At 46.3% G+C, this 26,424-nt stretch overlaps 1 protein-coding gene and 1 pseudogene across 2 annotated transcripts; one reads left to right on the plus strand and one right to left on the minus strand.

The window, feature by feature from the left end:
* On the plus strand, positions 1-24,446 carry LOC309585835 (epidermal growth factor receptor kinase substrate 8-like protein 2; annotated as a pseudogene). Its single transcript has 10 exons — positions 1-75; positions 737-885; positions 1,031-1,157; positions 1,511-1,626; positions 20,243-20,354; positions 21,121-21,240; positions 22,100-22,238; positions 23,326-23,509; positions 23,916-24,048; positions 24,375-24,446. The product of its transcript is annotated as an epidermal growth factor receptor kinase substrate 8-like protein 2 (transcript).
* Positions 7,958-10,485, minus strand: LOC309585833 (inositol 1,4,5-trisphosphate receptor-interacting protein-like 1; the record flags this gene model as incomplete). The annotated part of the gene is made up of 3 exons (XM_082303677.1): positions 7,958-9,252; positions 9,607-9,699; positions 10,203-10,485. The coding sequence occupies 3 exons, from the start codon at positions 10,483-10,485 to the stop codon at positions 7,958-7,960; spliced, it is 1,671 nt and encodes a 556-aa protein (XP_082159803.1).
* Positions 24,447-26,424: the final 1,978 nt, after the last annotated feature.

Here is a 26,424-nt window from a genome sequence, read left to right on the forward strand (position 1 = left end):
GCCAAACTAAGGAAGCACATCCAAAACCCCCGTGCTTCGGAGTTGGTGCATTTCCTCTTCAGGCCGCTGGAACTGGTAAATCTTATTCCCAGGTCTCACTGGGAACTCCTTTTATTTCTAGTTCACACTTACAAGTAGATAGATTGTGCAACAGGGTTGGAAAACTGCTCATACCTGGCCACAGCTTTCTCAGGAACTTCCAGAAGCGATGCCGGTTGTTCCTGGCCTCTGATCCGGTTTGAAGCTTGAAGTAAATACAGGAATCCCAGCAAATATGAATCCTTCCACCGGGTCAATAAGGCATTACTGTGAACAAAAGGGGCAGCCAGCTGGAATCCCCACTGGGAATCTGTCTGGTCTCACCTTCAGGCAAATACGGCTCAGTATTTGCACTGAAAATGCTTGGAAGCAGAAATCCCAACTTGGAAAAGGAGCCACAAAGGAATAGCAAGATACTTTCCATTTTTTGAAGTGTCAGCTTCTGACACTTCACTCGTCTGTAACAACAGCTCATTTGTAGATCAGCTCTTCCTTTGACTCCAATCCAAAAAAATCTCATGTTCCCTTGAACTGTCCAGTCTCCTTCAAAGACTTAGGTTGATGTTTCTTGCAGTGACTGTGCTGATCCAAGGATCAGCTTTGTCTTTGCTTCCTGCTCATCTGTGTGTCCCTGGTTTGACATTTTGACCGTTTCCTGCAAGTTCTCTCCTCTTTGTGTGGTTTGTGTGTGACTCAGATCATCAACAGCTGCGGTGGCCCTGAGCTGGCCCCGTCTGTCCTCAGCCCACTGCTTTCTAAAGACACCACCGATTTCCTGAGAGGACACCTGACACCCAAAGAGATAAACCTCTGGGATTCCCTGGGGGAGACATGGACCAGATCCAGGTAAGGACAGAGCTGCCATCTCCCCAGGCTCCCCACGCAGACGGGATGCTTGGATTCCCTGATGCTCCTGCTTCTTCTTTCAGGGGATGCCCTGAAAGACACATTCTTCGTGAATGTCACCTCATATTCCCACTTTCTGTCCTAGAGCCGAGTGGCCCCGAGACACGAATGTCCCCACCTACATCCCCAAATTCCGCAACGGCTGGGAACCGCCCACAGAAATCTTCCGTGGAGCTCCCTGGGAAATAGACATTGGACACTTGCAAGAGGAGGTTAGTCCTGTGTCCCTGTCTCTTCACTCTCCCTCCCCCTTTTCCGGAGAAATGGAGCTGCAGGGGTAGTGGTGGCATGCAACAAGTAGTTGGCTCAAAACTCAGTTGGATCTGGTTGCCCCAGTTAAATACAGAAAGCAAATGAGGCTGGAAAAGGGCAGCAATAATGAGCCTCTCCCAATCCAAGGCAACAGCACCCTACAGTGTAACTGAGCTCCAGGGACACAGGCTTCCCTGGAGAACACCTTGACCAAAATCTGCCAGACCATGACTCATCTACCACTATCCCTCTCCTTTTCTCCGATCAGCTTTCCCCTTTCCTGGTAACACTGACTCCATGTCTGCCTTTCCAGCTCTCCTCAGCCAATGGATATCCTTACTGGAACTCCTCACTCAAGCGTGGCCAGACGGCTGAGCAGACACAGGTCGGGGATGCCTTCAAACAGAACATCACTCCACATGGAAATAGGTGATGGATCCGCACGCCCGGAGCTTTGGCTCCCACCTCGGAACCTCATGAACGCACACGGACACGTACAGTGACACTGGGACGTTTGGGCATCCTGGAGACAACTCCCTGCCACTGTTAATAACCACCAAGGGAAGACAAAGATCAGCTGAGGGGTTATTCCCATAAGCACTGTCTGCTGTTTAACCCCCAGCAGCTCTGCAAGGAAAGGAATCGCAGGTGTTTTCCACCGCAGGAGGCAAAAATATTGACTGACTTCATCAGTCCATCCATAGGTCTTGTTTCCCAACATCAGCCCAGCAAAGTGACCTTAAGGATCAGGTGGCAAAGATGCTGCACTGCGCTTTGGCTCTCCATGTGTGTAGAGATGCTGGAATCATGGAATCACAGAAGGGATTGGGTGGGAAGGGACCTTAAAGATTATCCCGTTCCAACCCCCTGCCATGGCCAGAGACACCTTTCACTATCCCAGGTTGCTTCAAGCTCTGTCCAGCCTGGCCTTGGACACTGCCAGGGATCCAGGGGCAGCCACAGCTTCTCTGGGCAACCTGTGCCAGGGCCTCAGCACCTTCACAGGGAAGGATTTCTTCTCAATATCCCATCTAAACCCACCCTCTGGCAGCGGGAAGCCATTCCTCCTTGTCCTTTCACGCCAGGCTCTTCAAGTCCCTCTCCAGCTCTCTTGGGGCACCTTTAGGCACTGGAAAGGGCTCTAAGGGCTCTCCAGAGCCTTCTCTTCTCCAGGCTGAACATTCCCAGCCCTCCCAGCCCGTCTGTGTAATGCTCTAGCTCTTGGAGCACTTCCTGGCCCTTCCTGGCCTCCTCTGGACTCCCTTGAGGATCTCTCCATCCATCCCAAAGTCACCCCAGCTTGCACAGACAGAAGCTGCCTACAGGAGGAATCTGCCTACAGGAGGAATCTGCCCTAAGGGAAGGGCACACACAAACCTCACCCTGTTGGAAACACAGGGCCAGGGAAGAGCAGCCCGACCTCCCAGCACTGCTGGAAAACATTTTAGCTGAGGAAGGAGCTTTGTTTCACTGGAGACAGCAGCTCCCCCTTGGCTTTAGACAAAACCAAAGGCAAACCCACTGTTTAGGGGCTGAATAGAACAGTGTATTTCAGTCCTGCCCACCTCTCCCCCAGGGAACCGACAGGGCGCTGGGTTCAGACAACTCTTCTTAATGAGACAGAATTCTAGAAAATGGGGGAAAACCCGTCCCCTTTCTTCAGAAGTCTTGGGAAGGTCACTTCCAAAGCCAGAACAAACAAGGCCACCCCTTTGCCTTTGGTTTTTCCCCAAGGGAAAGATGGCTCTTCCACCTTCTAACAGCCCTGACTCATTTCCCATCACCGGTCACTCCATGGTACAAAACCTTCATCAAAGTACTTTTAGTTCAGAGTTTAGAAGCCCCATCTGCTTCCTTGTTTACATGAGCTCACACCTTGGAAACTGTCACATCTCGGAGCGCAACCAAACTCTTCTCAAACTCCACGCGAATCCTCTGCCGTGATTTGACACATCACTTTACAGGGATTTGACTCAAAGTTTTCAGCTGACCATCCACTTTGCTGATGCCAGTTCGAGTCTGGGAAAAAACCCTCAAGCCAGACTGTTTTTCCATGCTTTTCTGTTCTAATCTAAAGGATTTATAAGCTTTACTACAAGAGTTCAAATCCACAGGCAAGTACCTTAAATCAAATTATATCAGCAAAATAACTCTTCTTCTCATTCACCCCATCACTGATTCTGGTAGGAACATCAGGTGGTAGAGATGCAGTGTGGAGCAGGGAAAGAATTAGGAGCACTTTCAAAGATCTGTCTATTGACTGACAAAAGATCACACATAACCAACTTATGCTTTGCAAAGCAGGATAAAAATACTCAGGCCCATCCAAACTACTTCTTACGCTAGATGTGGCTGATCAATAGCCCGGCTGAAAAATGGACAAGCCACTGTAACAAGAAATACAAGTTTGGAAAAGGAAAAAGAAAAGTCCTGAAACCACAGAACTCCTGAAGCTTGGCTCGCTCCACTCTAATGTGCTCCTCCTGACACTTGCAGCAACTGGCTTCTCTCTTGCCGTTCCGAGAGGAACTCTATTTTGTATAGGGATGTAGACGTGTCTGCATTTAGACACCATCCTCAATACAAACCTCCTCCATTGCTTTTTTCTGACTGGAGATCCTTGCTACTGGATACGATGGTGCTGTTTATTGGGAAGGGTTGCTCTGATGCCGATCACAGCACAGCACAGCAGGAGCTCCCTTTTTGCTCCCTTGGGCTACTCCAATTCCTCTTGGGTGATCTCTGAAATACTCTTTATCAGCTGAGGGCTGACAAAACACACAATGTCTGATTAATCACCCTTCTCTTCTCCAGCCATGACACAAGAGCTGGGTGCACTCAGAAAACAGTTTTCTGAACCATCCTATATAATAACAATCAATGCCTTGTAATTTCTGCCATCTAGATGAGGTCGCCATTGAACAGTTCCGTGTCCCAAGTGCTACCCAGCAGGGAGGGAAGAAGAGGAAGACAGGATCACAGCAGCCACTGATCAGTCATTCACAGGCATCATCACAAAGAAAGAGGAGAGAGTCAGGAATTTCACAGGCTACTCTGTTTCAGCAGCGCATCTCATCCTCCTCTTTTTAGATCTCTACTGATCACTACCTTCCAGTCCCTTCACAGTGCTCTCCTAATCCACATGAGTAACTAAGATGCAGAATAAGAGGGAAAATTTCTTCTGACCTCCAGTCACCTGAGAATCAAGCAGATAAGAGAAAACCTCCGCCCTACTCTAAGGAAGGTGTTTCATAAACTCACCTGTAGCTAAAGCTATTCAGAAAGCCCACACTACCAGATGCAGAGTAGTAAAGAGCCTCTTAATTTGCTAACCCTGGAGAAAAGGCAGCTTTAAACAAACTCTGCTACTCCCACTCTCTCTCCTTAGAACTTCAGGTTGAGATGCCTAGGACCAACTAAAGAAAAAAGTCATTTCATTCATGCCCTGGTCAAGCATTTCACACCCCCTTGTCCCTCCCAATCTACCAGCCAGTCAAACACAGAAAAAGCAAGAGACCCGTGGTAGGCTTCCAGTGGAAATACTGGCAAAATCTTCTTGGACTGCATTATTTGAAGGACCTGAGGTCAACTCACTGACTGGGAAAGACTTTTACTGCTCCACTTAGCCTACCAGCTCAGCTCAGCTCAGCAGCCTCCCAGCTACCTTTAGCTGCATAAGCACATGACCTGCAACCAGAAAGGCGTGAATCTTCCTTAGGAAGGAAACAGACACGGGGAATGAAGAGTGGAGATTAGTCCACACTCTTAGGAACAGGCAACACCAACCAAACACTCTGTGGCAATAGCTTGTGTCTAGAAGCTCTCTACCTTCCAGTCCACCTCAAGGCTTTGGGACTTGTGCTGACTTGCACAAAGGAACCCACTCCACCCTGCAGCAGTGGGCTCCTTCTTTCCAGCCTGGATGGAGACATGTCCTGTATTTTGCAAGCATGTCCAGGTGTTCAGAATGGAACATGCTGATCATGATTAGCACCTTAAGGCACACAGCTCTTCCTTTCTCAAAGTATGCTTTGTGAAATTATAGGCAGTGCTATCCCCACCTTTCCAAACAAATTACCCTCCTTCTAATTGCACTTGCCTTCAAAATACTGCCACTTCTTCATTTCAGACTATGCTTCCCTCAGAAGGATGCACAAAAGGTTAGAGTAGCTGCAAGCACCTGCACCTGCAATTTTCAAGTAACTGCGTCTTCAGAAAGGCTTCTGACAACAGGCCATTCTCTGGACATGAACACGGCAACGCTGAGGCAAGATAAATGACTTCGCTACATCTTACAGCCCAGATGTTTAAGGCCAGAGAAGACACCACCAGGTTGTCCTGATACTTCTGCTCATCCTCTCTGGTAGGGGCTGTACAGAGAAGAACACAGTTTTAAATTCTAACTCAGTTTGTGCTTCACTGATGAAGGAAGCAGGAAGAAAGGGAAAGGGACTTCGCTTTGGAGCAAATGGGAATTTTCTTGTGGATTTCAGTGTCCAGGATGTAAACCAGTAAGGGATTTTCTTCAGTAAATCCAAAGGACAATTGGCTACAGAAACTCGTATCTTGACACTATTGATAAGCGCTGACAGTTCTCTGGCTGTGACTTATTTTATTCAAACCTGCTTTCTCCGAATGCACATCTGACAGCAGGACTTGCTCCGTTCAGCCTGCAGCAGTTCCACAGGAAAGATGTTGTGAAATTGGCCACACATCTTCGCAACGCTTCCACTTCAACATTTTTCCCACTATGTTCAAATGTATTTGTCAGCTTCCTAAGGAGTGCAGTGTCCATAACATAGGAGACAAGACTTTCATGCAAAAATTGAAAGACCTTGAACTGCAGTGGCAGGAGGAACTCTGGTGTAATACCAGTGCCAGATGGCATGGGTGTGAAAAGCACATTCACATCGATACTGACAGGCTTAGGAAAGACACAGAGCAGGGTGAGCTATTCCCAAAGAAGGTGAATTGACAGTGCAAAGGAGAGTTAATACCAACCAGCTGCTCAGTTACTTTATCAGAGCTGCCCCTGTTTTCAAGGCCTGAAAGAACAGCTCAGTGCCAGAAAGACATCCAGATCATTTGGCTATGCTTGCTCTTATGGAGCACTGTTTTCAATTTCCATCCTAGTGGGGTTGCATACTACTGACCAGTTAAAATCAGCACCTGAGCTACACAGCAGTATTTCAGTGGCAACACTGGACAGCTGTAGGTTCTGCCCTTCCCCTCTCCCAGCATGCTCCTCAGACACACAGCACACTTGCACCAAAACTCACAGCCACACCCACAGTTTAACCACCTGCAATAGTTTTGGCCCTGGCCAATCTAGCCCTGGGTGCATTGTGCAGCAAGAAGCCATGGGGGCCGTGCTTCTCCCTGACTCCAAGCATCGCTCCAGAGGCCACACAAGCTGTGCGGTCAGGCCGTAAGGCTCAATGGCACACAGAGATCAAGTCCTACCCACTGAGAGCACATGTCCTTGTGGAAGGGGCTGATGAGCGCTGGAGCAAGGGAAAGGGCAGGTCTCTGCAGCTGGGGGCAGAGGAGAGGGGAACAAAGTGGGTGTGTGTGTTTGGGGAGAAGGGAGCAGGGAGGGTGTTCTCCTCCTTCCACAAGCTGGGCCAAAGGGGCTGTGGTGGGAGCAGTGCCTGCCCAGCAGAGGAAGCAAAAGGCAGGGACCCCAGCGAGCACAGTTCCCTCTCAGTGGAACAGCGAGTTCTGCTGTTGGCAGCGATCCTCCTCTGGGAGGTTCCTGCCTGCTCTCCTCACATGGAGCTGCTTGTTCCTGTCCCTTCAGAGGCCTTCCCTCTCTGATGTGGGCCACAGCAGCTTTCTTTCCCATGCTCTGAATGAGGAGGGGCAGGTTTGAAGCAGCACTGGGAGGATTAATTAATATTTTAGCTGTTTCAACCATCATGACTTCTGGTTGCATTCATGAGACAAAATTAATCCCCTGCTCTAGTGAGTTGCAGAAGTGCAATACCGAGATGTGACTGCTGGACACAATCACCGCTTGAGTCACTTTGTCATTTTTTTCAGGTAGCTGCAATGGATGGACGTTCTCTAAGAACCATTGGATTAAATATAAAGAAGGACACTTTTCAGGCAATTTGAGAAACTTCTCTCCTTTTATTGTTTTTCCTAACATAAATATCTGGATATTACTGAAAAGCAGCCAAGCAACTACAGCAGTGTAGTTTAATTGCCTAAACTAAGGGTAAGTTTACAAAATAGTTTACCCACTGACAATACTAAAGGGCCTCTTGAAGCATGGATAATATATCCAGTTCCCATTATGAAAACTTGGACTACCTATTCTTCCATGGTAGTGTGACTTAAAACTACCTGTTGTACTTTCATATACTAAGAAAAACTACATCCTTAAAAAACTACAATAAGTACAGCTTACTGAAGAATTACATTAAGTCCCTAACAGGCTCGTTTTTTGGACTTGGAGGTATGCCAAGCAACCTCTGTCAGTTCATAGTCTTCTGTAAGGATGTGCAGGTGGAGCCAGTTTCTGCCTCGTAGACGTAGGAACATTGCAACAGCACCGTGGTAAACTGAAAGGTGAAGGGCAAGGCCACGCAGAGATGTGTGTCTGCACAATGAATTAATGTGCCGCAGCATCTTCCTTCCGCAGGAACAGGAAAGCAGCTTCAGGATTGCCAGTGAAAAAAGCAAGAATTATGCAGTGCTCACGTGGCTGCCATCGGGTGGGAGCCCCCCCAGCACAGCTCTGTGCAGGGAATTCCTCTCAGTGGTTGGAGAGCAGCATCCAGAGGCGGAATCGCAGCTGACCGTAAGCTCGCATCGCCTCTGCGTGGGCGGCCGGATCTCGGGCCAGGTGCTCAAAGAGGTTGAGCGGCTCGACCGTTCGCATTGCCGGCGGCAAGCTGATCTCCTCAGGAAGCCTCTGGTTGCCCAGGACAAAGTGCTCCAGGCATTTCAACTGCAGGCAGCGGCGCAGGTATGCCATGATGTCCCACAGCCGCCGCGCAAATTCCCTCCTGCGCCACTGGGACAGCGGTACGGTGGTCAGCACGTGCATGACCACAGTCTTCCAGGTCGAGCTGGAAAAACCTGTGCCCCTCAGGATGCAGGTGAAGAGCTGCAGGCATTTCAGGTGCAAGCTCTCACACGGCACCTGCCTGGCGACGTGCTGGAAGAATTTTGCCTCTGCCACAGCGTACGTCTCAGGCCACGCTGTGCTTGCGATGGAGTCGGCCTCGGCGGGCTGGCTGCTCACAAAGATGCTGGAGCCGCCTTTCTGGGCCTCTGTGGGCTGGCTGACCACAAAGATGTCGGAGTCCCCGTGGCGCACCCCAAACAGCATCTCCACCATCAGGCTCTTCTTGCCTTTGCTCAGCCGGAATTGGCAGGACCGGCTGCAGGGCTGAAACACCAAGTGCCATGAGTACGACTGAGGCAAATGCAGCCACGAGCATCTCACCAGCTGGTAGAACCAGTGGGAGGTTTTCTCCACGTCCAGGTAGGAGCCGGTGCAGAGTGTCTCTAGGAGGCTGGGCTTCTGCTTCCGCCGCAGCTCCTCCTGCGAGTGGTGCAGGAAGCACAACAGCTTCTCGCCCAGCTGCTCCCTCTCGCACGTGCACACCAGCTCCACACGGACGCAGAAGGTCCTTGCTGCCATCTGCCCTGCACTGTTCAGCTCCAGGTGGAAGGCGTGTCCCGGTGGGGGATTCAGTGGGACCAGCACGCGGTACACCACATCCTGCTCACGGGGACTCCAACCCTCAAAGGCACTGCCCACCCCGATGGCTTCTTGAGGCACCGGGTAGAAACTATTGCTCACGCTGTCAATAAAGACACGCGTGAAGCTCTCCATCAGCTCAGCTGCCACTGAGCGACCTCTCTCCACGTCCTCGACAGGACACTGTATGCGATCCACTAAAAGGATCCCTCGCTTATTCCCAACGTCACAGGCGTCTTCTTCCTCTTCAATTCCACCACTGCTGCCTTTGTCCTTGCCAGCAGCACCACTGCCTTCTTTTTCACTGGCAGCCACATTTCCACCTTCTTCTTCTTTTCCATCTTCATTCTTCTCGCCTTTCACATTCGCATCCCTGTTTTCCTGATCCTTCCCATTCCAATCAGTGGCTCTGTGTTCACTGGAATGACTGTCTTCCTTCAGCTTCATATTGCTGCTTTCTCCTTCATTTATCTTATCAACACCTTCTTCAGTTGAAGCAACATTGCCATGTTCCTCTCCATTTCCATTTTCATTCTTTTCTCCCTTCCTATCGGCAGCACTGGCTTTCTCATCTTTGTCTCCAAGATTGCTTTCTTCATTTCCAATGTCCTTCTTTTCTTCCTCAGTTGCAGCAAAACCACAATGGTCTACTGCATTCTCACCATCACGGCTGTCTTCTTGTCCTGTCCAATCACTGCTTCTTTGTTCACTGGCATCACTGCTTTCCTGCACTTTCACATCCGCTTTTTCTTCCTTTCCATCTTCACCTTCACGTACGTCATCGTTGCCTGCTTTCATATACGCATCGTCGGTTTTTTCTTCATTTCCATCTCCTTCTTCTCCTTTCCAGCATCCTTGTCTGGCTCCACCTTCACATCCTTGTTTTCTCCTTCATTTGCTTCATCTAGGTCTTCCACACCTCCAGTAACATTGCCAGGTTCTTCTTCATTTCCTTCAGCAGTATTGTCTCCTGGCATATTCCCATCACTCCAGCCTTCATCTTTCCTTGCGTCATGGCCATCATCACTTTTAACATCACTGTCTTTCTTCAACTTCACATCTTCATCTCGTTCATTGGCATCATTGTCGTCTCCTTCATTTGCAGCCACAGGACTGCCTTCTCCTTCATTTCCGCTGCCACTGTCATCTGCCTCCACAGTCACATCAATGTTTTCTCCATCTCTCTCGGAATCCAAACTGTCTTCTTCCTTTTCTTTTTCCTTCTCCTCTCCCAAGGTCTTGCAGGAGGTCTGGTCCTTGCCGCTGCTGTTGGTTTTGCTGGCTTCAGGACTCCTCCTGCAGCTAAACCACAGGCCCAAGAGGAGCAGGAGTCCAGCAAGAGCCCAGAATGGCCACTGCTGCAGGGCACCAAAGAGCAGGGCTCCCCAGCCCTCGTCCTGCTGCTCCGGGGGCCCTTGCTCCAGCTCCTGCAGCAGCCGAGCCATCTCGCGGTCGAGCAGCTCCTCACGCTCCTGCATTCGCCGGTGCGTGGCCTCATCCAGCCCATCCCCAGCTGGCTGGGGGTACTGGATCAGGCTTTGCACGAGCACGAAGAGCAATGACAATAAAGCCATGGTCTGCAAGAGGACACACAGAAGGGGTTCAGTAGGGCCGGAATGGAGGCAGCCAGTGCAGGGCAGGAGCCACGGGGATGTGGCAGCAGGAAGGAGAGGCCCCGGCAGCTGGCAGGAGGCAAGGCCTGCACCGCTGCCCCAGCAAGCACCGAGCCTGAGCAAGGCGCTCCCGCCAGGGGCTGGGCCCTGGACGCAGGGACAGAACACACGCCCCGGGTGCCAGCGCTTCTGCCCCAGCCCTCCCCCAGCCCTGCCTCCCCACCGCCTGTGGGCACTCACCGCTTGCCCAGGCTCTACTGGGGGCAGCGTCAACCAATGGGGCCTTTTATAGCTGCCCCCATTGTGACACGGCCCCTGTGCTGTCACAGGCCCCAGAGCGCATCACAGGCCAGCCCCACCCGCCATCCCCAGCCCGGGAACTGCTCATGGCCCTGGGCACCCAGAGCCTCAACAGACACAAAGTGCAGACCCATCAGTCGTGAACCTGGGAACCCCAGAGCTTCCCTGTACAAAGCAGGCACAAGCGCCCTCCCACACAAACCCTTGTCAAATATAAATTTGTGTGACATGATCCGTGGATGCTCTTGGTATATAGGTGTAAGCTTTTATTTAATCTTGGAGGGGGACATTTTTTATTAATAATATTTATATTTATTACTTTTGGGGCAGGATGTCATATAGGCTAATGTTTTGTTACAGATTTAGTGAGAAATCTTTCTGAAAGAAATCCAGGCTGCTTGAATGATGCACAGGAAGACGTAACACCCTCCTTAAAGAGGCCCAGTAAGTTAATTACAAAATTTTGGTGTCTTCAACAACCTCTCAGCTCTTAAAACTCTATGGTTCAACACAGTGCAAAATTCTGGGATAGCCAGGATTTTGTTCAGAAAGTAGAATGTCTCATTTTTCAAATTTGTAGCAAAGATGTACATCTGTCACTCCCACCATCTTCAAAATTGTCTGCCTTAAACAGAGTTAACCAATCTCTCTGACTTGTCTGATATTGCACTGGTTTATTAAAGGAAATTCTGACTCTTTCTGCTATCTCTGTGTATTTATCTCCAAAGGACTGTGAGTATGGAAGAGTCATCCCTTATGTTCCTCAGCTCTTCTTTGGGGAACTCACCTACAAATGGAACTGCAGAAATGGGGAGGGAGGAAAAGGAAACAGGATGTGAATCGAGCACCTGCATAGTGACCACAGATGTCCACTGCTAGACAGACACTGATGTCAGGCAGATCATGCCCTCCAAATAGTGCTCAGAAAGAGAACAAGTTTGGGATTTCTGAAACTGCTCTGAATTGGATTTGCTTAAACAGATGTCATTAGTAAAAGCAATCAAAGAAAGAGTTTTGATCCCTCTTCCAAGCTGATGCCACTTATCATGTATCTTCCCTGCATTCTTCTAGGGAAGCTGTTTTTGATGTTGTCCTGTCCTTCTTTTTATAAGGGAGCAAAAATACTTTGTTAAGTATTACTCTTTCAGTTTTGTTTCCTCTCCTCTTCTGAGATACAGTAAAGTGAACATTCAGCAGAATAGTTTTGTATTTTTTGAACACAATTCTTCTTTTATCCAACTGAGGCCCTTCTGTGATCATGAAAAAACAGAAACTGTTGTGAACTAGAGTTTACACTCATAAGAGGTTGACATGGGTCAGTTCTCCAAGGTTATTCTTAGTTCAACTGCTGTGTAAACTGTTGATGTCACTGACTGGAGGCTGCTCTTCAGGACATTATAGATATGATAATTATATGACAGAAAATGCAACATATAGTTGAATCTGACCTTCAAGTTCACTAGCTTAAAAAAGGAAAAAAGTGTCTGTAAGAAATTTGCTGCTTTTCCCATTACTAAGATGTAATAGATGCCTTCAAGTTTATACTCAGTCGACAGCATATACACATGGACAGCAGTGCCCATCCATCTTCAAGCTAGGGTACATTTTAAGTGTCAATGATCACTGCCTCCAGAAAGCATTTTTGAGACAAAACAGGCAAAGTCTTTTGCATATCTAGACAATCATCCAATACTAGGATCTTCACTCCCACATAAACACTTCATGTTTTTCCACAGAGGAATCTGAGATAGATTTTTCTGAGAAATAACAAACCACCAAAAATTAATTAAATGACAAACAAGGGAAAAGCACCACTTCCTCACTCAGCACATTTTCCTTGATTTTCATTAAGCATTCAGATTTACAGATGCTGATATTGCCACAAGAGCAGTTTTTTTCTGGTTTAACTTCCTCTTCCAGTAGAGCAAGCACAGCTGCAAAATGCAAGCTCATTTCCAGGCTCTCTTACACATCACCAGTTTACCACATTCCAACCAGTCACAGCTGTGCAACACCCCGTCAGGGTACTGGGATTACTGCAGTGCCACAGACAGTTTAAGTGAGGCTCATGGAGCTGTACAATTTTAACTATGTTTTATATGTATAATTAAATGATGCATGACATGGAAATAAGCCAGCTGTACTGAAACTGAACAAACTAACTGCTCTGATGCAACAGTTAAGCATCTCATCAGTTCTAAAATGAAACAGGTTTAAAGCAAAAACAATATAGAGAACAGAATGCTTGACACTGTTAAATAGCATGGTCAAAGGATAATTTTTGAACATTAAGGAAATGCACTCACCCAGTCAAATTTTCAAAAGAATTCCTGGCACCAAAATATTCTCTGTTTGCTTTTTCACCATGTTTTAAGAATGGATCACTCTGGGGGAAGAAAATCCTGTGCGCAAAACACTGCGTGAAACTAAACAATCCTTAAACATGGCTAATTTCCATGTGGAGCTGATGATTTAGCACTGTCATCCTTCAGCAGAGGAGAAAGAACTACCTGTCTTTAGTTTATTTAGGTAAGATGAAAAAAGTGAAGAGCGTGAATTTGATCTTGCTTCAATTAACTTCAGTGGAAAAACTCTTGCCATGACTTCAGTGAGAGTGAGACTGCATCTTAATTCATTCTATATGGAGAAAAACAAATCAGCTGAGAATAATGCTTTTGTTTATTAGATGTAAATTACTACCACAGTCGTTTTTAACAGTGCTAAGTAAATCCTGCTTTAAAAGCCAAACGTTGCCTTCAGTCCTGCTTATTCCTCTGTACTGTGTCACAATGCAGGATTCCTGGTCCTCTGACCAAGTCACCGCTGTCACAGTAAGCATGGCTTGCTCTGGGGAATGGCCACATTCCCACATGGGAATGATAGATGTTTGTGGATGTCACTGGTGACAATGTCCAAATCTGGGCTAGGGCATGCCCCCCAGCCAAGAAACTAGGGTGCACACTTTTGTAATATAAATGCATTCACTGAGAACACAGACTACACTTACTAAAATGTCCATGAAAAGCAGCCAAGTAAATCAAATCAATAGGGTTAAATTTGCAATTAGGATTCTCTCTTTCGGCAGGAAAATTTTAGGATAGCCACAAATTGAGAAAAATTTGCTTTTTTTTCTTCTTTTTCTCAGAAGGCAATCAACCTTCTGGTCTGGCTATTCTTTACTTCTCCCTATAAAGTAAAATCTAAAAAGACACACACACGATATTTATGGAAGGACCTCCCAATGCATTAGGAAAAATTATTACTCAGAAGATCAAACAGAAACAAGACTGTCTACACTGTATGAATTAAACATACATGAATTAGGACACTGAGCCTTCCATTCTTTAGTAACAGAACTGATGCTGTCCTGAAAATGACATTAATGAATTAGACTGGTATATGAAAACCTTCTGCATCTGCTCTAGAGGTTGGAATGAGGATGTTAAATGAGGCAGCAGACAACAAGGACGTGCTGCTTAGGGAAGCTGAATATCACTTCTGTGCTTGTGGAGTTCTGCAGTTTGGATGAAGGTCACAGGTTATCTCCAGCTACATGAAAATGAGTGATAAATACACACTGTTGGTCTTAGACTGAAAGCAGTACTGGGCAAAGAGAGTCAAAATATGGAATATTACTCAAAATCATCCCCTGGTTTTCTAAAGATCATAATCTTCTATTAGAAGACAGTTTGTTACCTTCTCCTAATATTAAAGCTGTAATAGTAAAAGCACCTCAATCTTGTAGAAGTATCTAAGATACACAGAATAAGTAAGGTATATGCAGTGAGAGCACCCTAAAAACATCACAAGAGGAGTGACAATTTCTGGGATAGTAATGACATGAACGAGTATCTAAACGTTAAGTCTGAGTGAATAAGAGAATTTTTCAACTAATGGATCAGGGAAAATGTGAAAGGATGAGATATGTGATTAAAGATCATAGTGTATTCGGTTAACACAGGTGGAAAATATATGACTTTGATTCTGTACTACAACATATTTTAATTGATTTGTGTGTAGTTTTAGTTTTATACATGCACAGTTTTTTAGAACACATCTTTAGACTGGGACAAACAATAAAGGAAATCCATTGTATGACTTTACATTGATCCCAACATCACTCACTGGAATATCTTAACATTTCCTGCACAGATTCCCATTCGTTAAGATGACAACCTTGAGAAGAAGGAAACCTATAACTGCCATTCAGAGAAGGTCTAAAATTTCAATTGCTGTTTGAACACAAAGGAGCTTTGACATGCTGTGGTTTATTGAAGCACTCCTGCAGTTATAGACACATCTTTAACCACCCTACCCTCTCCCTCTTCCTCCATCCACCACTGATTGATGCAACTGGAAGCTTCAGTAACTGCAGAGCAAAGTCCCGCTTACTTCCAGCTCTCCTGCCCCAGCAAATGCTCAGCTCTTCTGGGAAGATGGAGCTATGCCATAAGCACATTGCACCTGAAAGGAGATGAAACCTTCCCTTCAAAGACACATGTGACCAGGTTTTTGGAACTGCCTGATGTGGCCAGTTCTCATCTGTTTTCCATAAAGAAGGAAAAGAGCCCTGTATTCTCCTCTTCATGATAGTTCAAGTATGAATTCCAAAGAACAGAGATGCCAGGACTTGTCAGTGACATGACTAACAATTTTATGAGAACTGGCAAAACAGTTCATTTCTCCTACATCTTATTCTCAGAAACCTTGGAATTGTTTTGTCTGAAAGATTTGGGGGGAGGAAGGTAGACTTAATTCTCACAACTATATTAAATATTCAGTACATCTGATATTCTGTTGTCAACACGCAAAATATAGTTTAATTATGATAAGCCATACTGGAATCATTTACAATACATAAATGTGAAAAAACAGCATTAAATTATTTCTTGTTCCATGTGGAAAAATATACACCTTCCAACCCCCCAAGAAAGTAAGACAAGGCACAATAAATTCTGGTAATTCTCTTTCTTCTGACTTTTCAGTTCCATCACAGCTCTCAAAACTAAGATTTATGTGCTGTTTTGCATCTGTATCTGTTGTTGATTTTCCCCCCCTACAGGGATATAGGTGAATAAGTTTGGACAGGAAACGGTATCCCTCAAGCCAAACTGAAAGGTTTATGAAGTTGCTAATAAAAGTTTGGGTCAGGGCCTAAATATCAATCATCTGCTCACTGTCTTTTTAAACGAGCTCAGGCATTTTCCCAACTGTTCCCAGCAGGTCTCTGCCACTATTTTAAACTAAGATTTCAGCCATTTTTTTTCCCCTGTGTTGACCTCACTAATTTTTCTTTCTCCCCCTCTTTACCTGCCAAAGGCATCCATCAGGATTTTGCCAAAGGCTATCTGCTTTTGAAGTTGAGAGGAATTCACTAATCGTGAGCGTCAAATCCACAGTAAATGCCATGGCCATATGGTATATGCTGCTTTTGGGAATTAGCTCAAAAGGCCTAGCTGTGAGAAGGCCGGCTGTATGTCAGGAGGGTTTTACTGCTAACTTTCATAACTCATGTCAGCTCTTTCAGTTTCTGTATGCATTGGCTTCAGGGAGTGCAACTGTTCCCTGAATTTATAAAAATGTTGTCAAGATCCCTTGATCTTGCTTCCTCTGTCTCTCTCGCACAAACACATCCAAACACATTTATATACACAGTGGAATAGCATGCACAGTGGCATGCAAATCTAGCAAAAGAGAAGCTTGTAAATAAATAGCATGTCATTCTGCTTACTCAATACATTTCTCTGGGTGTTAAACTCATGATAAACATATCATAAGCCCCGATGAAGGCTCTACAGCCTGTCCCATCACACCATCCTGAGTGTAACTCTGCAATGCATAGGAAGACATAAGTTTGAAAAACAGAGCAGAAATAGCTCCCCTAAGGGCAAGGTGCTGACATAGCTGAAACATAACTAACTGGAGAGCATTTGTTTTCACTAAAGAAGGAAGTGTCAGTGACACATCTCTGTGCCTGTGGAGGTGTACTGTACATTCAAAGCAAAAAGAAATCCACCTTCTTTAAAAAATTGGCCATTAATACATAAATATGTCTGTGTTGAAATCCCTCAGACGGTACCATTCTTAACAAGAACTACACACAAGACTAAGAAATTCTGCAGAGAATCACGCTTTTGTGATCCAAAGAGGCAAGGAGAAAGAAAACCACATATGAAGAGTTTAACATACCCACTTAGTGATAGAAAAAGAATTATTACAAAAATAAATGTCAGTCCCCTTGAAACACTTGAGTCAGCGCTCTCAACTTTCTCTGATGCTGTAGGAAGGTGTGAATGTCCTCCATGTGTCACATCATCCGCACCAGCCACACAGGAATGTCTCCAATGCACCTCAGAGCCTTTCAAGGACCACTCCCCTCTAATTTATGTATAGTCTGTTAACATCCTCTTGGAGCAAACAGAAATAATACTTTTAAAAGACATTTCTACTTCAGAAACATGTGCCCCGACACAACAAAAAACCCAGATTTTAATACTGCCCCGAGGCAGAATTCATCCATCTTTAAGGCTTCTATTATGTATTTCCTGGTTAGTAATACAAAAAGAACTGCTGGCAGTATCACATCGAAACCAAAGTGCCAGAATCAGAAAAACTACTGAAAAGTTTACCTTTATAGGAAAGCTTCAGTCTTGGGATATTTTGTTTTGACGTTCCAGTGACTGGAAGGAACAGCATCGCTAAAGACAGCAGGCTGCAGGCATGTGGCACTTGCAAAGCTCTCATTCTGCTCTCCTCTTCTGTATCTTCTTTTGTACTATGGTGAAATATCTCCCCACTTTTCAAACAATCCAAGTTTTATCTGGAAGAAAAAAAGAAAACATCTGTAGATCTGCTTTACTGCATAAGCAACAATTCTGTAAGCAAGCCAGACCTATTTCTAAAGAGCACCTCAGTTAATTTCTTTGCTACGAAAGTATTTTTCCTCTAGTACAAGTAAATATGTTTTGTTTCTTTAATACTAAATTTACACATTTTGACATTGGAAAAATATGTAAACTTTTCAGACACCAATGTCTAGCCTAGCTAACGTTTAAGCACAAATTAAATTAATGCAGTATCCATAAAAAGAACATTTGACATTCAAAAGTGACCATGCAACTTGATAGTTAATACCAGTCCATTGGATATCTTACATGTTTTATAACTCTTTTTGTCTCAGTACAACAGCTATTGTGTGTTTATGCTATGACTAGAATGAACTGTAATGTCTCAGATGCCATGGGGGTACAAGCTGAGTTAACAGTGAGTACTTACCCATCAAAAACTAAACTAAGAAAACTGGAAAGAGCAAGCAGTTGTGTTTAGTTTTAATAGAGAAAAAAGTCAAAGCGGATGATGGATTTAAAAGTGCTTTCAGTATGATATTTCCAGCAGAACAACTGCCTCAACTCATCCACCAAAATGTCCTATAAACTTTAATGAGTGTTTCAGGCTGGGGTCAATAGGCTGATACGGGATTTTGTTAGCACAGTGTGCAACTAAGCCAGCTTTGCAACACTTTTCACTTAGTAAGAATCATTCATATTCCATAAATCTTGAAGTGTTTTACAACTGAAAGCAATTATCACTGCCCTTATTTTCCCTATGCAAAAACGGAACCATAAAGCTGCAGTGAACCTATTTCCTCAAGGTCACACAGCAAGCACAGTAGTTGAAAAGAAAACAGCAACAGCAGTCCTGCTGTCCTTTGTACCCAGCTATCAAGGATCCCTTTTGCCCAATAACTCGACTTTTGCACATGAAATTATTTGAAATGGCATCTTGAGTTCTGAAGGCAAAAAACTTCATGGTTAATAAATCACAGAGATCAGAGTATGAAAATATTTGTGAGACCAGATCCTTCCCCCTGCAAGTGCCTGATGCTAGAGGTCAAGGGAGATGGCTGGTGAAATGACAAATGTCAGTGTTTGAGTAATGCTGTAAAACCAAGGAGTAAGGAAATGTTATGGTTAGTCAAGAGATTAATGGCTCATGATGTGCCATGAAAATTCTTTTCTGAAAGGTACTGGAGCTGCCTGATTAAAAGAGCAATCCTAGTGCCCACATCAGCCAGCACTTGCACAGACACCAAAGGAGAGGTTCCTTGCAAGTCCATGAGAGATGCAGCACAGCTTGTGGCCCCTGAGCCTTTCCACCGGTCTGTTATTTGAACTCCTGCAGCACTGGGTCTTGCAATTCTGTGAGCTACAGCAGCACCCAGAACCAATTCGGCACCTCCTGATACAGGCAGTTCATCCTTCCTGGCATGAAAGGATGGAAACAGAATCCCTTCCGTTCTCTCTGACACAGGAAATCTTTCTCAGATGAAACTTGGGCTTTCTGAGCCTCCAGACTTTCGCTCAATAGCAAAAGACAAGGAAGTGTGCAAGAAGAGCATGATGGTGAAAAAGAGGGAAACAATTCGTAAAATCCCCAAAGCATAATTCCTATTGCAGAACACTAAGCTTCTTCCTTCTCAGTCCCCTCTTCAACACTCATATTCAGTGTCTGAATGCACTACTCTTGGCCAAGTGTGAGTACATGTTCACGAAATGACATGGAGAGAAAACAGACAAACATGAAATGCCTGTTTCATCTTTCTCTTCCCTTTATTACAGTATCAGATCCTAAGAGAACACCCTTACTTCTTCTGTGCCAACACATCTATCTGAGGGTGGACCACGAAGGACTAAAGTGGATTAGACTATCCCAGGGTTAAATCGCCTTGAAGAAATTTATTTAGAGGTGAAAAAGGGGAAAAGAAGGAGAGGGGACGAGGGGGAAGAATATATGAAGATGAGACACCAGCCCTGTTCATCTTCAGCAGGATGATAGTGACAAACCATACTTCAAAAAGAAGCAATTAAGAGGGAGCCAGTCTCACTGCAAGTATGTTGAGAAGTCACGGCCTGAAGGTCTGGGCCTCAGCCAACAGGGAACTCACCAAAGGATATGGGGCTCATTTTCTTGAGGCAAATTACTGTGAAGAATCAGGACTAAATTTGACTAAAAAAACAGTTGCATCAATGCACTGTCATTTGCTGAATTGATTGAGAATCAGCACCAAACTCAGCCCTTCGGCCATAGCTCACAACCTCACTTTTTCATGTAGGCTTTTTTTGCTAATGGGAACCTTCCTTTTTTCTTGGTTGGGTTTTTTTTTCCCCTTTCCCCTTTTATTTGAATAATGTCTGTGAAAAACCATTTGCTTTCACGAGGCGGTTAGTTTACACTGGAGGCAGCAGCTCTGTGAGCTCGAGCCAACCCTGTCCTGTCTTTAGATTCATTGCAATCTGGCCACATTGTCACATATATTTTTAGTTTATGATGATCCTCTAATACAATTCCAGCTTCCACACAGAGTCCTTCCAACAGTCTAGCTCAGGTTAATGAACTTCAGGCCACTTCTCTTCTGCAGGAATTTTGAGGCCCAGGGGGTGGCTGTGCCCAAGAGATTTGCCAAAATCCGCTACGATTTCACCGTGCGAAACGCCAGTGAGCTCTCGGTGCTGAAGGATGAAATCCTGGAGGTACGTGACCGCTCCTGGAAAAGGTGTGTCCCCCAGGGGCAGGAGAGAGCTCGGGATAGCAACAAGCACCAACTCCATTTTCCCTGGTGGTATCTCAGCAGTGACACAAAGCTTTGCTCAAACCCAAAGCTGGAGCAGGCTGCCTGTGCTGTGTCGTGTCATTTCCTCAGCTCAAAGACATCGGTCCCATTTTAACCACAGTGAGGAGGGAGGACAACAACTCGCTCTAGAGCCCTGCTCATCCCCCGCTGGGTCGGTTCCTTATCACCACTTCCTCCTCCACGAGGATTTGTTTTCTCTGAAAAGCACCTTTCTCATAACCTTTCTCTTACTGCAGCACTGTTGGCAGCTGGACAAGGTGGGACGTGACTTGGGCTGACACTGATCTGTGACCTGAGGAAAAGGTTTCTCTGCAAAATGTGGCTTTTTATTTATTTAATTATTTATTTTAATGCAAAAAGACATCAGAAACTCAGTCATTAGGAAAAAAAGGTCTGGAGAAACAGGGACATTATGTAGGAACTATGAGTTCTTCAGCACGCAGAGGTGCTCTCCTGTTCATCCTTACGATAAATTCTGATGCTTTCCAGGAGAAGTTTCAGTCCTGGATTGCATCTGAGAGCAACAGATCTGATTAGAGCTCCTGGCCTCAGTGATGTCCTTCTGGCAACTTCACCTTTCGGATGGTTCGGCCCCGCTATATCCTGGTTGCTTATGCCTGAAATCCCATTTTCCCACAGCAGATTTATTTTTGTTCCTCTCTCAGGTGTTGGAAGATAATAAGCAGTGGTGGAAGTTGCTCAACCGGAGTGGGCAGGCCGGTTATGTTCCGTACAATATCCTGGATGTGGTGAAACTGGAAGAGCTCAAACAGGTCTGTAGTCAGGTAATACCTGACTGGTATCAGCTGCAGGGCACAATCTGCCTCTGGGAATAATGTTGTCATTAGACCTCCCTGATTTCTTAGGATACTATGCACCAATCAGGACAGACCTTCAGAAGTAGACAAAGCCAGGAGATTCCTGAGTCTCCTATGATAAAATTCACATTTTGCTACGATCGTCTTCCCAAATAAGGCCTATCCTTCCTATTTGTGCACCAGCCTCCTGCTTTCCATATTTTTCCACATCAAGATTTTTCTTGGGGGTTAAATTAAAGATGGACACTTCCCTCAGCCAGTTCAGTTCAGCACCAGGAACACGTTACTGGAGTGGAGGCAGATGGAAACACCATCTAAGTGAGAATTAACTGAATACTGCAACTTGCACTGCAGAAATGTGGAGCTGGAGTGTTCTAAACACCCTAGGGAAGCATGGAATTGCTTCCCCATTTTGGTATTGCAGCGTTTGGGCAAAGCCTAAGGCGGCCCAGCAGGCTTCTGGATAAATCCCTGCTAGTTTAATCAAAACGTCAAAAAACTTTCCAGTCCGCTCCAGGCCCTTGGCAGTGGTCCCGCTTCACATCCCAGCTACGGAGCAGTGAGGCTCTGCCTTCCAATGAGATCGAACACGTTTGGCACAACTAGGAATTCCCTTGCGCAAACTTCAGACTTTGCTTTGGGTTCTTCATTCCCAGAAATTAACTTCTTCCATGCAGCTCCACCTGAGGTCTCCCCAGCCCCACATCAGCACAAGGAGAACACGGCAGTTTGTCCCTCCGTGGGTGTGAGGCAGAAAGCTTAAGAAAATTAAAAACGACCAAAAAAAATTCTTACTTTTCTTTCCCTTTCTAACCAGTCTAACCAGAGGTACAAAGGAGACCTGAGCCCCAGGGGCCATGGCCCATCCAGCCCAACCCACAAGCTGCCTGCCAGCTACGCCGGGGATAAGTGGGGCAGTGAGATGTTGTCGCGCCACTCTGCACAGGACGCCAAAGAACGCACGTGTGTGTCCCACTCTGGGCTCCCCTGGGTTTGGGCGCTCGGGGGACCAGACCTGCCCAAGGGGCTCCCCTGCACCTTTTACTGATCACAGCAATGCAGCAGCACTGTGTCTGGAGGCCATTCCAGGCAGGACAAGAGCCAAGAGAGCAGCCCTGGGGCTTGTGACACCGCCGGGGCTCTCGGGCGGCCCGGGCCGAGCAGGGCAATAAGTGATCACCCCATGCCTCCTTCCTCCAGTTCTAACTTCCTCCTCCTCCTCCCAAGGAGAGAGTTTCCTTTCTCTTCCAAAATGTTTAAGTGTGTCTAAGGAACAGCTCAGGTCAATCCCTTTCTCTCACTTCCTTTTGCTCATCTCCCGGCACACACACAGTGCCCGCCTGGCCGCTTCCTTCATGTGGTTCCACAGAATTCCCGGCCAAACAGGAGATCCGCATCACTCCCTCACCCTGCACATGCTGTGGGGCTCACAGAGCAGGAGAGAGATCAGGGGCCCTGCTCACCTCACCCCTTATCCCACCCTGTCCACTCCTGGAAGCAGGAGCCCTTCTGGGACGACAGGAAGCCCCACCATACAAGGACACAAATCTGTTCGTATCACTGAGTTATTCTCCACAGTCTTCAGGAGTTTCATGGGGAAAGCGATACTGGATGAAGAGTCACTGGAGTTTTCACAGAAGCACAGGATGCCCTGGGCTGGAAGGGACCTTCAAGCTCATCCCATCATGAGTGTGTTGCTCATTCCCAGTTTGTGCTTCCTGCCGCTTCTGTTCTGTTGCGGAGCAAAACCTGGAGCTCTGCGATCAGCAAATTAGTGACTAGAAGCAGCAGAGAGGACTGAAAAGGTCTCAATTCCAAACCTCCAATTGTAGATTCTCACAGAACTGTGCTTCCACATCAGGCAACAGCCAAGGGGTGATGGGAGCAAAATAAATGGCAACACAGGGGCACAGGAAAATGGGAATCACTTTTCTGGGCTGAATTTAAATAAGAATGTTGAGCCACATCCCCATTTGCCTTACAGTTTCCCCACAAACATTTAATGGCATTTTTGACTGAAGACTTGCTTTCATTCCCTACTTGTTTCTACAGAACTTATTCACCAAACGGATGAGCTGAACGACGAGCTGCTAAAGAAGATCACAAACAATAAAATTCAGCCTCCCCACAGGAATTTCAAAGTGGAAAAGCCTCAGCAAGTTTTCGTGCCCCTCACCTTTGAATCCAGCACTGAAGAAGTCAAAGCCTGGCTGGAGGCCAAGTCATTCAGCAAAGAGTAAGATTTGCCCTATTGCCACGTGCAATGCTCGTCCTTCCCTGGAGAAGGAGCGGGGGAGGCCACCGGCACCATCTCACCTGGGACAAGCCACTTGGATTTACTTACAGAGCCTGTGTTGCAAATTAGATTTCAACCCTGTTCAATCCAGGCTCTATAACCAGAATGTTCAGAGCCCAAAGTCACTCCCTTTCTCTGGTATAAATATTTTCTTGGAGATAAACCGTTAACTAACTAAATCCAAGGCCTGAAATGCTACTGGAATTGCAGCTGCCACCTTGGAACAGCCCCAGGGCCCCGTGATATGGTCCCACTGCAGCTCCTGGCCTCCCATCTCCAACTCCTCACCTCTGGCACGAGGCCACGTGCAGCACAATCGTCACCTCCCTACTTTGTGTCTCCCCAGGACCGTGGAACATGTGGGCATCCTCACTGGAGCTCAGCTCTTCTCCCTCAACAGAGAGGAGCTGAAGAAGGTGTGCGGTGATGAGGGAAATAGAGTCTACAGCAAGATCACAGTGGAGAAAAACCAGCTGGAGGTAAGCATTTTTCTGGATAATTCCTGCTGGAATGGGGGCTGTACCAGCAGCGTCAGATAGCTCATTAAACAGGCATTTTAAAAAATACAATTGTGGGGAAAAAAAATGCAACCAAACCTACACCAGCAATAAAACACACGTAAAAATTCCGAAGTGTCTTTTGAGCAAATCTGTAAGATCCCCCTGTTTCCACTAATTAATCTGCTTTTTACTGATATCACTTATCTCTTTGAAACTAGCTCTACTTTTACAGCGTTAATTAAATACTGTCACTTAACTGCAGCTTGAAGTTCAAATCCAAACTGCCTGTTTTGTTTCCATTCCAGAAAAGCAGAGGGGAGTCGGAGCTCCAAGAAATCACGAAGCGCCGCCAGGAAAGGATTGATTCTGCAAATTAAAGTCTCTCTGCTTTATTTCAGCTCTTAGCCCTAAGTAGTGCAGAAAAAAAGGGAATGAAAGCAATGATTCCTGGCCCAGGCCAGATGCAGCAGAGCTCCCCTTGGGGTCCAGCTGCCATCAGAGTGACAATTCCTTGAACACTGTTGGGAAGGGTTGACAATAAGACCATGTCCCACTGGGAAAGGTGTTTTAATTTTGCATGAAGTATTTTTTTTATAACTATATATTTTATACTGAAATTTTCCGTGCATGCGATCAGAGCAGGATTCACACGGGGCTGGATGTACAAGGGCTGGCTTCAAGCAAAAAAAGACCCCCAAAGCTTTTCTCCGAGGGCTGTCCCCTGCTCCCCACTCTCCCCTGGCAGAGCAGGCGTGGCACACAGCACAAGAGAGGCCAGCCTCAAGGCTTGGAGCCTGGACCAGAGGAATAAGGCTTTAGAACCCTGCAATTGTTTGGGTTTAAGGAAAGGACATTAAAGCTCATCCCATTCCACCCCCCTGCCATGGGCAGGAATGCCTGTCACAAGCCCAAGTTGTTCCAAATCTTGTCCAACCTGGCCTCGGACACTTCCAGGAATGGTGAGTCATGACCTCTCTGGGCAACCTAACCCTTTCTATTTCCATTTCCATTTCCTCCTCAGTGCAGGTGTCCCCTGCAGCCCACGAGCACAGGGCCGGTGACAACTGCCTGTCCTTGTCCTGTCCCCCTGTGCCCCCTCGTTGGACAAGGCTAGAATGGCAACACACATTCCCAAAGTCTGGCTGCTTCCTTAAATCCATGGACCAGCTAGTGCTATCTCTGAACAGCTGAAATGAGCTTTCAGTGCCTAGAAATGAGCAGGAGTGACAAACAAAGGGATTTGAATCTGGAAATAGGTGAGTTCCACCCGCCCACCGCTGCTGATGCAGAGGCTGGGGCTGGGGGCAGCTGTGCAGCCCTTCCCTGGGGCACGGATCCTGCACTGGAATGTTGTGGTGGTGTTGCCAAACCGAGCCTCAAACCAGGAGAAGATAAGCCCTGACCGTTTGCTCCCGACCCAGGCACACCCACAGCCCTTCCCAGGGTGTTGGTCACTTGTCCCCATCTTCACATTTTCACTGCAAAAAGTCAGCTGAAATGATTCCCAAATAGCTGAAACCCCAAAGCACACTGGGAAAGGCAGGTTTAACGCAAATTAAATGGCCACAAGAAAAAACCCCCTCTAATTTAGCACAGGGTGTTGCTCTTTACTTCCCGTTTTCCTTCATAAAGTTATGTGCATTTGTATATAGCAATCTGTAAATAGGGGTGAGGAAAATCCCTCTCCCTAGAAGCAGAATTAAGTGATTATGCTTCCAAAATTTACTCACCATTTCAAAACTCAAGCAAGCAGCGTAGTTCCTGTCCACAGCAAGTTTGGCACATTGCATTTCTAGCTCTGTTTGACTGACAGACCAATCTGATTGCAAAGCAGTGAAGCACACAGAGCTCCAGAGCTGCCCACAGCCCAGGGACAGCTGGGTTTTCTCTCTCAGCACATGCTGAGTCTTTGTCCAAATTTGTGCCTGTCATTGCACATTTAATGGAAAAAGCTTTAAAACAGCATCTGGGGAGCTCATGTCTAAAACTGAGAACACCAGTGCACCTTAGTTTTGGCTTCATTCTTAAGCGTCTCCAATGGATAATCTGTTTTCTTCATTTGAAACAGGACACTGCTCTCACCAGCAGAATTAGGGTGCAGGCAGGGGAGGATCCTGGGTTTAGTCACAGCCCTGCTAGGATCTGAGAAGGGCACTCACCTTGTCAGGGAGGGATGAAGAGGACAATCCTCCTGAGAAGCCCTGGCTCCGGATTAGGGTGGAGATGGGAGGCAGGATGGCAAGCACGGGAGGCGAAAAAGTTTCTAAAATGAAAATAAAAACGAATGTTGAGCTAGGAAACACACCATCTTCTAGTCCTGGGGTGTAGAGGAAAGCAAATCACAGGGAATTACAG

This window comes from Coloeus monedula (assembly GCF_965178545.1).
Source record: "Coloeus monedula genome assembly, contig: HAP1_SCAFFOLD_531, whole genome shotgun sequence".
In the NCBI taxonomy this organism is placed as follows: domain Eukaryota; kingdom Metazoa; phylum Chordata; class Aves; order Passeriformes; family Corvidae; genus Coloeus; species Coloeus monedula.